Below are 15,892 nucleotides of genomic sequence, written 5' to 3'. Positions count from 1 at the left end.
TAACTTTGGCAAACAAAGAAACAAGGCTTAAGAAAAAGCTGGTTTCAAAAAAGTAGCTTTCATCCATTTCCAATAATTCTATAAATGAGAATATGTCATATAAAAGATTATATAGTTATTACGTTAATTATATGGTACGTATCTAAGATTTAAAAATTAATTGGTATGGTATGATAAACAAGACGGGAAATACTAACAGGGTCTAGAGGATGATTGTGGTCAAGCTTCAAAGACCTAATTTCCAAAAAGCATCCGTCACTTGTTGCTCTCAAGGACATAAATGCTGGACATCCCATTTTTAATGAATCTCTTGACTGTCTATTTGTTTTAGCACGTGAAACTACACGACCTCCATAAACACATCTCATATTAACTTCGTAGAACTGAAGCTCTTTTCTAAAAGTTCGCGACGTGATCCTTTTCATAGCTGATTCTATAGTCCGTGCATCGCGTTTCACAAATTCAACATTATTTTGAGTCTTATATATCTGAAGACGATCATAAAAAGCTTCATAAGAATCAAATTTATCACCAACACTAAACTCTTGCTCGGTAACAGAGTATGTTTCAACCAATTCTTCTTGTGGGTCTATGTATATGTCTTCGTCAGTTTTAATAATTACACTGGTTCCAATGGTTTCTTCTTGCAATTTTGCTTTTATCAATGATTGTTCATTTTCTGATACTTCCTCGAATTTCACTTCCAAGTCATCTGTTGTCACGACAGCTGAAAAAGGAAAAAAGAACTTTGTAGGAAAGAAAATTATAGAAAGGATTCATGTCAATTGATGTTTCTTTGTCTGGGCATGATAAAAGAAATAATCAAACGTATGAAAAACCAACAGTAATATGATTGCCATAATGTCAATTGATTCCCTAAGAACGCTCTAAATCAGGTACTTTAAGAAGATGTTTTGACTACGCTCTTGACGTTAGAAATCCACTGTTCATTCGTTACTACTACTTACAAAATTGTCCATTGTGAGAGGGGGGCGGGGGGGGGGGGGGAAGAGAGACATTCAATTTTCCCGAGATTTCAAAAAATAAAGTTTATTCATGCTATGCATTTATAGGGTGGAAATACATACATTTGTGAGTTGGCACCACCAATCATTGTATCCCTATGTTGCTACTTCAAGGAGCCTTCCTTGGGAGGAGGGTGATTTTATGGACTTTGCCCTGGTTCTCATTTTATATTTACAGCCAAATTCTCAAAGAGGAGGGGGATAGGAAGAATCAAAATCCTGACCAAAATTGGTCCAAAATACATCTTCATATAAAAATTGTAGCCTAAAAAGTGGCTTCGTTCCTGTTTACACCCCTCAGACCCCCCCCCCCCCTCTCCCCAGAGGGCTGGATCAGTGAACAGCTATGACGAAACTGGCGTATGACAAATTTTACAATTAAACAGTCGTAGTAGCAAACAAGAAGTAAGAAGCAACTTTTGCTAATAGTAACCAAAACTTTGATCAAATGTATATAATTAAATATCTAGTCCATTAAATCTAAAGCTACCCACCATAAATCAAAAGCCTGAGAAAATTCCCCCTCTAAAGTCTCTACAAAACTTCTTTCCAACAGAAATAGAATGGGTTAGAAAACAAATATAATACGTCGAAGCCTTGTGGCTCTTTACTTAGACAGCGCTATTGCGCTGTCTTTTCCCAGCCCTTTGGTGGACCCATGTATAGCCTTAGGATAAGTAGGCAATCAAACTACAATACAACACTAAAACAATAAAAGTCTAGCTTTATAATATGCATCATATTAATTATTAATCAGATTCTCATGTATCATCTATTATTCTCATTTTTGACTCACTTAAAATAGTATTTCTTTTTTATCCAACATTCAGCTCTATCACTCAGGCTAAACTGGTATCTCGAGTCTACACATCTTAATCGCTTTTACAACAGATCAATCAAAGGAACAAACAAATACTTAGGGCTATATATGTATCCATCAGGAGGGGGGGGGGATTGCCAGGACAAGGACTATTATGCTGAAAAGGAGCATAAAACAAGGAATCTAATGGTAACATTTTTATTTATTTTAGTTTTTATGTAACCTAGGGCTATATAGGGGGACGGCTGGGGATGAATTGTCACAAACGCAACTTTAACCATAAAAAAAAGCAAAAAATTAGTAATCCATAAATGTAATGAAAAGTAATCATGAATCCTTCTGGAGGGCCACTATTCCAAAAATCTACCACGGTTTAAGACCTGATATCGCAAATCTCGAGTTCTGTTGTTATGTGTTGTCGAGTTCTCAGTGGTATGAATCTGCAAGATCAGCCACCTCGAACGTGGAGGCAATGGGACTTTGAGGCCTGAGCCCCGACCGAGTTGAGTCCGTCCCGCTACAAATTAAAAGTTACAGCAGCAATAATACAGGGTTTGTCCGATAAGTAATAGGAATGAGTCGATTTAAAAATATCTATTGAGCCTATCGTTACAACTCTTTAAAAACTTTCAAAATAGGCTCCTTCTGCGTCAATGCAGTGTTGCCAACGCGATTTCCAAGCATTGAAGGCGTCACGGTATGCATTCTCCGGAATAGCATTGAGAGCCGCGGTGCATGCTGCTTGATCCCCTCTGTCGCCTCAAAATGCTTGCCTTTCATCGGCCTTTTCAGGCGAAAAAACAAAAAAATTCTGGGGGGCCATATCTAGGCTGTAGGGTGGCTGCGGAAGCGTTGGGATGCTGGCCTTGGTCAGGTAGCTGTTCACGAGAAAAGCGGTGTGAGCCGGGGCGTTATCGTGGTGCAACTTCCAGTTGGCTGCGATGTCTTGTTGGACCCGACTGACCCTTCGTTTGAGTCTCTTGAGCACTTCCACAAAAACTTGGCGATGACGGTTTGTCCATGACGAACAAATTCATGGTGGCCGATGCCTTTGATGTCAAAAAAGACAATGAGCATCGTTTTCACTTTGGATTTGCTCATTTTTGCCTTTTTTTTGCGAAGAGACACCGATGTGTGCCACTCGCAAAATTGCCTCTCTGTCTTGGGATCATACTCAAAGATCCGGGACTCGTCACCTGTGATTAGGCCCTGGCGCCGCGCCGGCAGATCGACCGAACCCCGCCGACGAGAGGCCCGGTCGACCACCGCCGAAGTGTCACTACGCCGCCACCGGCAGAGGCGGTGGCGTTCGGCTGACTTTAAATTAATTTTGTGGCAATTCTTTATTGCGTCAACCGCAAAGTCGGAGCTTTTCTTTCTCGTGTGGTTTAGTATTTCGATTTTCCTGATTAGAAATCAAGCAGGGCTTGCACTATCCCCGAAAATCTATGCGTTACCCCGAAAAAAAATTTGGTTCCCCGAAAATCATGTAATCACGGTGCCACCCCTAGCGATTTATCCCCAGTGACTTTCCCTGCCAAATATTACTTTGCATACCATAATTATTCACTACTCTCTTGTTCGTTAATTTTCGTCTCTTTTGTTACTTTGCATAAAAACCAAACAGATGCAATTGTAATAATGCACAGTTCTTCATATGTTGACAAAAAAAAATTATCGTCTTTATGAAATGAGTTTAAATCATTTCGAATGCAGTTTCGCAATTGCTATTTCTTACATAATTCGTAGTCAAAAATTTTATTTTCAAGTTGAATAGAATTATAGAACGCATTCACTATTATACAGCTTCAGCCTTCAGTTGGATTTTGAAATTGATAGCCCACAGATTGTTTCTACAGAAGAACTGTAAGCTTGCAAATTTTTTTTTTTCTTTTGCTGTTTTTAGATAAGGTTTTCTTAATGTTTAATACACAATTGTTGAACGCCTGATAGTTTAAAGAAAATACAATCTTCTTTCTGAAAAAATTCCCCCCCCCACCCCAAAGAAAAACCCGTCTATTGAGACAAAATTTAGCTATAGATTAAGCTATGTACAAGGTTGGGTAATTAAAGATTGAAACGGAAGTTACCCCAAAAACATGATTCATAAATAATTGTAAATTATTGCTTATAGTGGGGGTGATAAGGGCCTATCATTTTAAAATGATAATACCTCAGGTTTTTTATTGAAAGCAGGAATGCCAAAAAAATAATTATTTTTTTCATAAAGTGGAGTCGGAAGAAAATGATATCAAATTCCCTGGGAAACCATTGAAATATTTTGATAGACTCAGCCCCCCCCCCCTTGGGACTTGTTCATTGTCTTGGGTATTTTGCGATTTCTCATAGGCTACTGGCCTAATTTGGCTTTTGTGTGTGCTCCCTTTTAATTAGATTCTTCGGATCTTATTGAATGCCACTGCGAATCTATGACTCAGTTTTCCAATAATTTGAGGTATATATGAATAATTTCGACTTTTTTGTTGTTGCCAATTTATCACTTTACTCATTCCATCATTGTTTTTCAAGTAAAACTGATCTTTTTAACGTTATTTCGCGTTTTTTTTTTAACCATATAATGAACTAATTAATTATTGATTAAATTTTTTTTTTAATGTTCAGATAAGACGTCATACTATCAAGGTGGTATCCAGAGAGGAGGAGGGGTAGGGAGTTATTACATTTAAATGATAATATCTCGAAGTTTTTTTTGAAAGCAGGGATGCAAAAAAAATATTATATTTTATTTAAAGCAGAGACGGCATCCTATCAACGTGGTATCCAGAGGGGGGGGGGGTAGGGAGCTATCATATTTAAATGATAATACGATCATTAGTATCATTGAGGTACTAATGATAGTACCTCAAATTTTTTTTTGAAAGCAGGGATGCCAATAAGTTAATTATTTTTTTATTTAAAGCAGAGACGATATTCTATCAAGATGGTATCCAAAGAGGGGCATAGGGAGTTATTATATTTAAGAGATAGTACCTTGATTTTTTTGTTTTTTTTTAAAGCAGGGATGCCAAAAAGTTCAAAAGTTGACAAAAATTAACTAGATTTTCGTGAGTTATACTTGATACAGCACTTATATAGTTTTATCGTCCAAAGGGAAAGGGACACATGCGTCCAACCCATTTTTTTCTTATTGATGAAACGAGTTTACTTTGAAAACATTCATTCATAAGTACCTGGCAGATTCACACTAAAACGAATTGTTGTGACGAAAACGATATTGACCTCCCCACCTAACGTTGCGCTCGTATGACAATGGCGCCCTTGGTCCAGTGCCCAAGTTACATTAAAAGGCCAGGTCATAATAAAAGCTTTCAATTTGAGAGGTTCAAGGAGGAGTCTTTGACAGTCTTGTGTCCTCAGGGTACTAGATGTTGCAACGTTCTTATGTATCTACAGTGGTTTAAGAAATTCGATCACCCCACAAATGATGACCAAAAATATGCACAAGAATATTATAACACTTTTTTCAAAGCTTTGAAGAAAATCCCCTAACTAAACACCTCTAACTACGCTTGAAAGCTATTTTGAAAAGTAGATTTTTGGAGATTTCCAGGGAAATGACAATGGCACATGCTTTGAACCTGGTTGAGGATTAAAGAGGAATTCTGGACTATTTTGACCACAGGTGACTGATTGTTGTGACTTTCTTAAATTTGGTAATTTTTGTGAGCATTTGGAAATCAAAGCTTAAACTCAATAACTGATACTAAGTCTCCTAACATTTTGCTGGGATTAAAAGTGACGAACTAGGAAGAAAATCTCAACATCTTCCTGGAGCTACTTCAGTCCTGCATATTATTTCATTTAATTACATTTAAAACGGATGAGATTTTCATTTTTTACCAAACAAAATAGCTGGCACTTCATTTTTCTTCATACCGAATAAACTATTCAGTGTTTTTTGTTTCATTGTAATTGAAGTGTTCTCATGTGAAGTGTTCATCATGTATTTTTCAATTTGATAATTTTACTCCTTTTAGATGCAGTTTATAATTTAGCTGATATTATGTATTTATGAGTTTATAATTTGGAATGAATACCCAATAGAAAAAATTAATAATATCCAAAAGAGCAGCCACAAGCAATAAAAAAAGCAGCAGTTCAGCCTTAGCCTACATGACATATATTCTATAAAGAAGCCAAAAAAAAACTTTAAAATGTTTTTTTTTTTTTTTATTTAAAAACCAGTTTTTAAAACAAGGAAGGCTTTTTAGGAATCCAAAAGAGCAAAAAAAAAAACAGTCAATATAAAAGTCGCCCATTTTAACTGTTTTAAAGGTGACAAAACAGATACTGGCAAAGGGCATTATGAAAAAATTAAGCTTCTAAAGAAGTTTTGTATGCTGTAATGCTCGATGAAAAAAACTACTAATTTTGATAATTATTTATGATAAGAATACATAGCTAATATATACTTCAACTATTATGCAAGGGTTCTGAAACGCCACAGATATTTCGTTTCTACCAAATTTCTATTTCTCTTGATGAATAACGAAGAAGACTAGTTGCCAGCCAGCGATTTGTGAAGTTTTTAACTCATGAATAGGCTCGAATCTGTTGTAAATTTAAGCTGTGATTTGAGAAAGACTTATGAATACATCAATGTTTGCAGTCAAATTTGATCGCACTGGCGGCGCATCACCGACACCTTACCGGCGGCGCAGCGGCGGTGCGCTGTTTTGGCCCCGCCGTACCTGGTCGTCCCTCATCGGCGCAGCGCCGCGGTCTACCTGTGATTACGTTATTCAAAAATTGGGTGATTTTCACACATGTTCAAATTTTCTTGGCGCACTTCTACTCGCCGCAATTTCTGGTCGTCAGTGAGCACTTTTGGGACCATCTTTGAAAACACCTTGTGCATGTTCAAATGCACCGTAACAACATCATAAACGACAGATCTTGGTAAATTTAACGTTTGGGCAATTAAACGAATACTTAGTCGACGGTCTGAGTTCAAAACTTTGTTTGAAGACCTCTTCCGGGCCCTCCAAAAAGGCCTGCTGCCACCAAAACACACCACATCATTAAAAGTGACGAACTAGGAAGAAAATCTCAACATCTTCCTGGAGCTACTTCAGTCCTGCATATTATTTCATTTAATTACATTTAAAACGGATGAGATTTTCATTTTTTACCAAACAAAATAGCTGGCACTTCATTTTTCTTCATACCGAATAAACTATTCAGTGTTTTTTGTTTCATTGTAATTGAAGTGTTCTCATGTGAAGTGTTCATCATGTATTTTTCAATTTGATAATTTTACTCCTTTTAGATGCAGTTTATAATTTAGCTGATATTATGTATTTATGAGTTTATAATTTGGAATGAATACCCAATAGAAAAAATGAATAATATCCAAAAGAGCAGCCACAAGCAATAAAAAAAGCAGCAGTTCAGCCTTAGCCTACATGACATATATTCTATAAAGAAGCCAAAAAAAAACTTTAAAATGTTTTTTTTTTTGTTATTTAAAAACCAGTTTTTAACACAAGGAAGGCTTTTTAGGAATCCAAAAGAGCAAAAAAAAAACAGTCAATATCAAAGTCGCCCATTTTAACTGTTTTAAAGGTGACAAAACAGATACTGGCAAAGGGCATTATGAAAAAATTAAGCTTCTAAAGAAGTTTTGTATGCTGTAATGCTCGATGAAAAAAAACTACTAATTTTGATAATTATTTATGATAAGAATACATAGCTAATATATACTTCAACTATTATGCAAGGGTTCTGAAACGCCACAGATATTTCGTTTCTACCAAATTTCTATTTCTCTTGATGAATAACGAAGAAGACTAGTTGCCAGCCAGCGACTTGTGAAGTTTTGAACTCATGAATAGGCTCGAATCTGTTGTAAATTTAAGCTGTGATTTGAGAAAGACTTATGAAAACATCAATGTTTGCGGTCAAATTGATCGCGCCGGCGGCGCACCGCCGACATCTTACCGGCAGCGCAGCGGCGGTGCGCTGTTTTTGGCCCCGCCGTACCTGGTCTTCCCTCATCGGCGCAGCGCCGCGGTCTACCTGTGATTACGTTATTCAAAAATTGGGTGATTTTCACACATGTTCAAATTTTCTTGGCGCACTTCTACTCGCCGCAATTTCTGGTCGTCAGTGAGCACTTTTGGGACCATCTTTGAAAACACCTTGTGCATGTTCAAATGCACCGTAACAACATCATAAACGACAGATCTTGGTAAATTTAACGTTTGGGCAATTAAACGAATACTTAGTCGACGGTCTGAGTTCAAAACTTTGTTTGAAGACCTCTTCCGGGCCCTCCAAAAAGGCCTGCTGCCACCAAAACACACCACTTCTTGCTAAAGCAACATCTGGGTAAGCCTGCTTGATCATATCAAACGTCTCTGTCACAGATTTACCGAGTTTCACACAGAATTTAATCGCATACCTCTGCTCTAACGAACACTGCATTTTCGGCTTGCACCACTCACAGAAACACGGCACGCAAAAAAATACCTGTCCTGACTCTCCAGGTGCTCGGAGACAACTGACCAGCTGCTCGTTCGTTAGCTAGGAACGCCCTCTACCGAATCCAGCCGGCGCGCGCACACTCCGAAGTGCAGTCGCGGTGGAAGAAAATCAGTCCTATTACTTTTCGGACAAACCCTGTATATCCTTCAATCTCAGTTAACAGCAATACTCCCAGAAAAGCTAATCTAAGAATTACCATACCAAAATCACAAAGATATATAACTGACGAAATAATGCTTGAATAAAGGATGACGCATTCATTATGAGTGCTGAGGGGCGACAGCCCCCCTTTTATTGCTGAGACGAAAGTCCGCTTGGAGCAAGCACACTGTATTTCAAAAAGGAAATACATTTACTCGGCTCTCTTTAATGAAGCATTGTTCTGCAAGACTTAACCCTTTGATTTAAATGATCGGGTTTAAGTGGGTGGCAGCTCTCTTTACATTTAGGATAACACTGGATATGTTTTTAAAATCGAACAAGATTCAATAAAAAATAAAAAATAAATTCCAATGTATATGAAGAGTATAATGAGTCGTGTGGTGACCATCTGAAAGTGCAACTATTCAACAGTCTGATCATACCCATTGCTCTGTATGGGTGTGAAACCTGGACATTAAAAGCTGAAAACGAGTGCAACCTCTTTGCGTTCGAAATGAGATGTCTGCACCGGATAGCCAAGATCAGATACACTGACCATGTCACAAATGCCATATTAAACTTTAGATCAGAAGAAATAGAAACCTGCAATAGCTCAAACTCAAAACGACCAGAAATTACTATTAAAAAATAAATGAAACCCAAAACGAATAAAAATTAAATAATGAATCATGGCAAAAAAAAAACATACAACAGGTAGTAATATAAATCAATAAATAAATTTTAAAAGAAATAAACCTTAAGTTGAATATGCAAATCAAGCTTAAAGCGAACAAAAATATTTTGCTATTGAAGTATAAACGAAACCCAAAACGAACAGAAATTAAATAAACAATCATAGCAAACAAACATACAATAGGTACTACTATAAATGAGTAAACAAATCTTAAAACGATAGAAACTTCAATTCAATATGCAAATAAAGCTTGAAACAAACCAAAATATCAACAAATAAGAGTTTGGGTTTTGCCTCCTTGAAAGAGCTGATAAAATTAAACTGAATTCCTATGATTTTTGGAATAGAATATCGTTAACAAGTTTTTTTTGGTTGGGGGCATGGCGGGAGGGCCAGGGGTCAGCTCCCCTGTTTTGTGAATAAAATATCATTAATAAGTTGTTGTTGTTTTTTTTTTTTTGGGGGGGGGGATCTGCCCATGGAGGGAGGGCCAGGGGTCAGTTCCCATGATTTATTATTAATATTTTTTGTGAGAAGGAGGGGTATCGGGCCATGGAGGACCAGGGGTCAGGTTCCATAAGTTTTGGAATAAAGTATTGTTAATAAGTTGTTTTTTTTTGGGGGGGGGGAGGGGTCGGACAATGGAGGGAAAGGGATGAGTTGCCACAATTTTTGGAGTAAAATACCGTTAACATTTTTGGGGGGAGGGGGATCTGGCCATGCAGAGAAGGCCATGAGTCAGCTATCTTTAGCTTTGGAATAAAATATTGTTCATAAGTATTTTGAGAGGGGTTGGGGGTTTGGTTTACCCGATCTTTGAACTATTTTCAAAATCCTCGTATAAAAACCTTATATACTCCCCGGACAAACAACACTTGTCCCGGGGCTCGGGGGAGGGGGGTGTTGACCCTGGAGTTTTTTTTATTCAATCTTTTGACTTGCTTTAACAAAATGGCTAGTTAGAAATTCGATAAGATGGATTTGGGGTAAAAAGGCAGGATGGCTAGCAGCCCTCCGGTCCCTTTTGACTCTTAAAAAGGAAACTAGAACTTTCAATTTCCAATAAAATGAGCCCTCGACGAAGTTATACGATCATTCCTCCCATGAAAACCGTATATGCCCCGGTGCATAATTTACAATGCTTGCCCCCGGGTTAGGGGGGCTGTGTAAACCCAAGAGTTTTTATTATATGATCTTTGGTCTATTTTGGACAAAATAAAAATCTCAAAAATTTGATCGGAAGCATTTGGAGAAAAGACGTGGTTGGGGGGGGGGGGTAGTTATCATCAGATTACTTAGGACTCTCAAAAAGGGAACTAGAACTTAAAATTTTCAGTCATTTGAGTCCCTTCCGATGTTTATCTCTTCAAAAAAAACCTTATATGCCTCCGGACATAACATAAAATCCTTCCCCTGGGCTCTGGGGTGCGGAAGGGGGGGGGGGTATGTTTACCCCGAAGTTTTTGTTATCTGATTGTTGGACTATTTAAAAAAAATGATATCTAAAAATTTTGATTGAATAAATTTTGGAGAAAAGAGTGTGTGTGTGTGTGTGTGTGTGAGGGGGGGGGGTAGATGCCCTCCATTCACTTTCAATTCTTAAAAAGGTAACTAGAACTCTCAATCTCCAATCAAATGAGATACCTCTGAAGTTAATACGACCACCCCTTACATAAAAACCTTATATGCCCAGGGGGCATAACCGAAAACACTTGCCCCTGGGTTCTGGGGTGGGCTGTCTTATCCCTCAAGTTTTTGTTATATGATTGTTGGTCAATTTTGACCCAAAAATTCGATCGGACACATTTAGGGAGGGTTGCTGGGGGGGAGGGGGCTAGTTGCCATCGGATCACTTTTGACTCTTAAAAAGGGAGCTAGAACTTTGAATATCTAATCATTTGAGTCCCCTCCGAAGTCTATACGACCACCTCTCATAAAACCTTATAGACCCCCGGTGGGGGGGGGGTATATACCTCTGAGGGGGGGGGGGGTATATTGACCCCGAAGTTTTTGTTATTTGATCATTTGACTATTTCAAAGAAAATGGCTATCTCGAATCCATCGGATGCACTTAAGAAAAAAAGGGTTAAAGGGGTAGGGGTGGTAGATGTCCTACGATCGCCTTTGACTCTTAAAAAGGTAACTGTAACTTTTAATTTCCAATCAAATGAGCTATCTCTGAACTTTATACGACCACCCTTACATAAAAACCTTATATGCTCCCGAGGCATAACTTAAAACACTTGCCACTGGGCTGTGGGGCGTTGTGTCGACCCTGGAGTTTGTTATCTGATATTTGAACTATTTTCAATAAAATAGCTATCTCAACATTTGTACTGGATCGATTTGGGGAAAAAAGGGCATGGGCCAGGGGCTAGCTGACCTCCGATCTCTTTTGACTTTTAAAAAGTAAACTACTACTTTCAATTTCCAATCAAATGAACCCCTTCTGAAGTTTATACGAGGAACCCTTATATAAAAACCATATATGCCCTAAGAGCATGACTTACAACACCTGCCCCTGGGCCTTTGGGGTTTGCGTCCACCCCAGAGTTTTTGTTATCTAATCCTTGAACTAAGATTAAAATTTTTATCGGATGCATTTGGGGGGGAAAATGGCGTTGGGGCTAAGGACAACTTCCAATATTCAATCGAATGAGCCCCCTCCGAAATTATGCGACCAGCTTTTCCCTAAAAAACTTATATGCCCCCGGGGCATAATTTACAACCCTTCCCCAGGTATCGAGGGGGGCTATGTTGACCCCGAAGTTTCGTCATCGCTGGACTATTTTTAACAAAATGGCTATCTCAAAATTTTGATCGGATGCAATTGGGGAAAACAAGGGGGAGGGGTATATGGTCGCCGATTACTTTTGATGACTGTTAAAAAGGTAAATAGAAATTTCAATTTCCAATCAAATGAGCCGCCTCTGATGTTTACACGACAAACCCTTACATAAAACCTTATATGCCCCCAGGGCATAACTTACAACACTTCCCTCCGGCTCTGGGGGGGGGGGGTTGTGTTGACCCCTGATTTTTTTTTGTTATTTGATCTTTAAACTATTTGTAACAAAATGGCTATCTCAAAATTTTGATCGGATGCATTTGGGGAAAAAGCGGTCTTGGGGGGGGGGACTAGTTGCCCTCCGATCACTTTTGCCTCAACAAATGAATAAGCCCCCTCCGAAGTTTATACTACCATCCCTTCCATAAAAACCGTATATGCCCCTGGGGCATAATTTACAATACTTGCCCCCAGGTTCTGGTAGGCTGTATTATCCCTGAAGTCTTTGTTATATGATCTTTGGTCTATTTTAAATAAAATGGCCATATAAAAATTCAATCAGATCCATTTGGGGAAAAGAGGGTTGGCGGGGGGGGGGGGGCTAGTTGCCATCAGATCACTTTTGAATCTTAAAAGGGGAATTAAAAATTTCAATTTCTAATCATTTGAGTCCCCTCCGAGATTTACGACCACATCTTCACGACCACATTAAAACTTTATATGCCTCCAAGGCATAAGTTACAACCCTTCCTTTGGGCTAGGGGGGGGGGGAATGTTGACCCTGATGATTTTGTTCTCTGATCGTTGGACTATTTCAAAGAAAATGGCAATCTCAAAATTTCGATCAAATGCATCTGGGGAAAATAGTGTGGGGGGAGGGGGGTAGATGCCCTCCAATCCCTTTTGACTCAAAAAATTTATCTAGAACTTTCAATTTCCAATCAAATAAGCCACCTCTAAAGTCTATACGACCTTCCCTTACATAAATACCTTATATGCCCCCGGGGCATAACTTAAAATACTTGCCTCCAGGCTCTGGGGGGAGGGTTGTGTGGATCTCCGGAGTTTTTACTATCTGTTTTTGAACTTTTTTTGAGAAAATGGCTATCTCAAAATTTTTATCGGATGGGTTTGGGGAAAAAGAACGTGGAGGGTGGGGGGGGGGGCTAGTTGCTTTCTGATCTCTTTCGGCTCTTAAAAAGTTAACTAGAACTTTCAATTCCCAATCAAATGAGCCCTTTCTGAAGTTTATACGAGCATTCCTTCTATAAGATCCATATATGCCCCCAATGCATAACTTACAACACCTGTCCTAGAACTTACAATTTCCAATCAAATGAGCCTTCTCTGAAGTTTATACGAGCATCCCTTCTATAAGAACATTTGAAACATTTATAAGAACATTTTTTCTTACATTTGACGCTTTTTTTCTACTAATGAATGGCTTTGCCTTTCTGATATTGTTTTTGCCATTGTTTAGCCAGTTTTTTGGTTGTTGTGCTATTTTTATGATTTTTTTTTCTTTTTTGATGACTCCGAAATACGAATTCGACCCTTTGGGGCTTGTGATAGTTATTTTTTGAAATAAACATCTTTATCTAAGAACCATATAGGCCCCCAGGGCATAACTTACAACGTCTGCCCCCTTGCCCTGGGGGATTGTGTCGAGCCCGGAGCTTTAGTTATATGATCTTTGCACTGCTTTTAACAAAATGATTATCTCAACATTTTTATCGGATGTATTTGGGGAAAAAGGGCGTGGGGGTTAGTTGCCCTCTGATCTCTTTTGACTCTTAAAACGTGAACTAGAACTTTCAATTTCCAGTCGAAAGAGCCCTCTCTGAATTTTATACGAGCATTCCTTCTGTAGGAACCATATATGCCCCCAGGGCGTAACTTACAACGCCTGCCCCCGGGCCCTGGGGGATTGTGTTGACCCTGGAGTTTTTGTTACATGATCTTTGGACTATTTTTAACAAAATAGTTTTCGCAAAAATTTTATCGGATACATTTGGGGAAAAAAAAGGCGTGGGGGGTATTTGCCCTTTAATCAAATCTGACTCTTAGAGAGGACACTAGAACTTCCTATTTCCAATCGAATGAGCCCCCTCTGAAGTTTATATGAAAACCCCTTCCATATAGTGCCTCTGGGGAAAAAAAATAATATAACATTGGAGCTGTATGGCCTTTACTATAGGCAATGCTAGAGCGTTGCCTCTGACAATGCCTTCGGAGTTTCCACGGCCCCTCAAAGCCCAGAATGAAGAATTGTAAGTTATTTCCCAGGGGCGTATAAGGTTTTATGGAAGGAAATAGTTGTATAAACTTTAGAGGAGGCTCATTTGATTGTAAATTGAAAGTCCTAGTTCCCCATTTTAAGAGCCAAAAGTGATCAGAGGGCAACCCCCCCCCTCAGCCTCTTTTTCCCAAATGCATCCAAGCGAAATTTTAGAAAGCCATTGTGCTCAATTTAGTCCAAAGATTATATGACAATGCCTTCAGGGTTGATACAAACCCCAGAGCCCATGGACAAGGGTTGTAAGTTATGCCCGTAGGGCATATAAGGTTTTTTTATGGAAAAGGTGACTAAACAAACTTTGGAGAAGGCTCATTTGATTGCAAGTTGGAAGTTCTATTTCCCTTTTAAAGAGCACAAAGAAGTGACCGGAGGACAAATACCCCCCCCCCCGCCCCTCAAGCCCTCTTTTCCCCAAATGCATCAGATCTAACTTTTGAGATAGCTATTTTGTTAAAAAATAGTCCAAAGATCATATAACAATGACTTCAAGATTGACACAATCCTCAGAACCCAGGACAAGGGTTGTAAGTTATGTCTCAGGAGCATTTCAGGTTCTTATGGAAGTGCCGGTCATGTAAACTTTGGAGGAAGCTTATTTGTTTGAAAATTGAAAGATCTAGTTCCTTTTTAAGAGCCAGAATCAATCGGAGGGCAACTAGCCCCCTCCCCCACGGCCTCTTTGTCCTTTGTGTATCGGATCGAAATTTTTGAGATAGGCATTTTGTTCAAAATAGTCCAAAGGTCAAATAACTATCGTTCCGGGTTTGAACGCCACCCTCCAGCCCTGGGGGAAAGGGCTATAAATTATGACAGTTACCCATCGTTGACATAAAAAGTTTTTATGGAAAGCATGGTTTTATAAGCTTTGGAGGAGGTTCATTTGATTGGAAATTGAAATTTCTTCTGCCCTTTCTATAAGTCGAAAAGAATTAGAGGGTGACTCCCCCCTTCTCGCGCGCTTTTTTCCCAACATGCATCCAATTAAAACTTTGAAATACCCATTTTGTTGAAAATTAGCCAAAATTCAAATAATTATAACTTAGGGGTTGAACAATCCCCCATAGCCCCGGGGCCAGGTTTGTAACTTTTGCAAGTTGCCCATTGTTAACACATTGTTTTATGGAAGGGGTGGCCATATTTACTTTTTTTTGGGGGGGGGCTCATTCGATTGGAAATTGAAGCTTCTATTTTTTTTGTTAAGGGTCAAAAGTGATCAAAAGGCAACCAGCCTCCCCCCATCCCCTTTCCCCCAAAGATTTCCGGTCAAAATTTTGAGATAGCCATTTTGTTCAAGATAGTCCAAATGCTAAATAACTACGCTTCCGCGGTTGAACCGCCCACCCAGCCTCGACCAGAAATTGCTATTAAAGAATAAATGAAACCCAAAACAAACAGAAATTAAATAAACAATCATAGAAAGCAAACATACAATAGGTACCATATCAATGAATAAATAAATCTTAAAACGAGTAAAAGTTAAATTGAATAGAAAAACCAAGCTTAAAATGAACAAAAAATCTTATACTGTTAAAGAATTAATAAAACCCAAAATGAAAAGACATTAAATCAACAATCACAACAAACATACAACAGGTACTAATATAAATGAATAAATAAA

The 15,892-nt window shown here is 38.6% G+C and overlaps 1 protein-coding gene across 1 annotated transcript in view; it reads right to left on the bottom strand.

Moving 5' to 3' along the window:
• LOC148951172 (zinc finger SWIM domain-containing protein 3-like) overlaps nt 1-15,892 on the bottom strand; it is a 91,692-nt gene that overhangs the window by 63,927 nt on the left and 11,873 nt on the right. Inside the window, exon 2 of the mRNA XM_089090697.1 lies at nt 198-727. Within this exon, the coding sequence (XP_088946823.1) occupies nt 198-727 (530 nt within the window). The remainder of the gene's footprint in view (nt 1-197; nt 728-15,892) is intronic.

The sequence above is a fragment of the Artemia sp. Qi Xiang Cuo genome, chromosome 6 (assembly GCF_049724085.1).
Source record: "Artemia sp. Qi Xiang Cuo chromosome 6, ASM4972408v1, whole genome shotgun sequence".
In the NCBI taxonomy this organism is placed as follows: domain Eukaryota; kingdom Metazoa; phylum Arthropoda; class Branchiopoda; order Anostraca; family Artemiidae; genus Artemia; species Artemia sp. Qi Xiang Cuo.
Note: the sequence above shows the minus strand (reverse complement) of the source record. Positions and strands in the feature narration are given on the sequence as shown.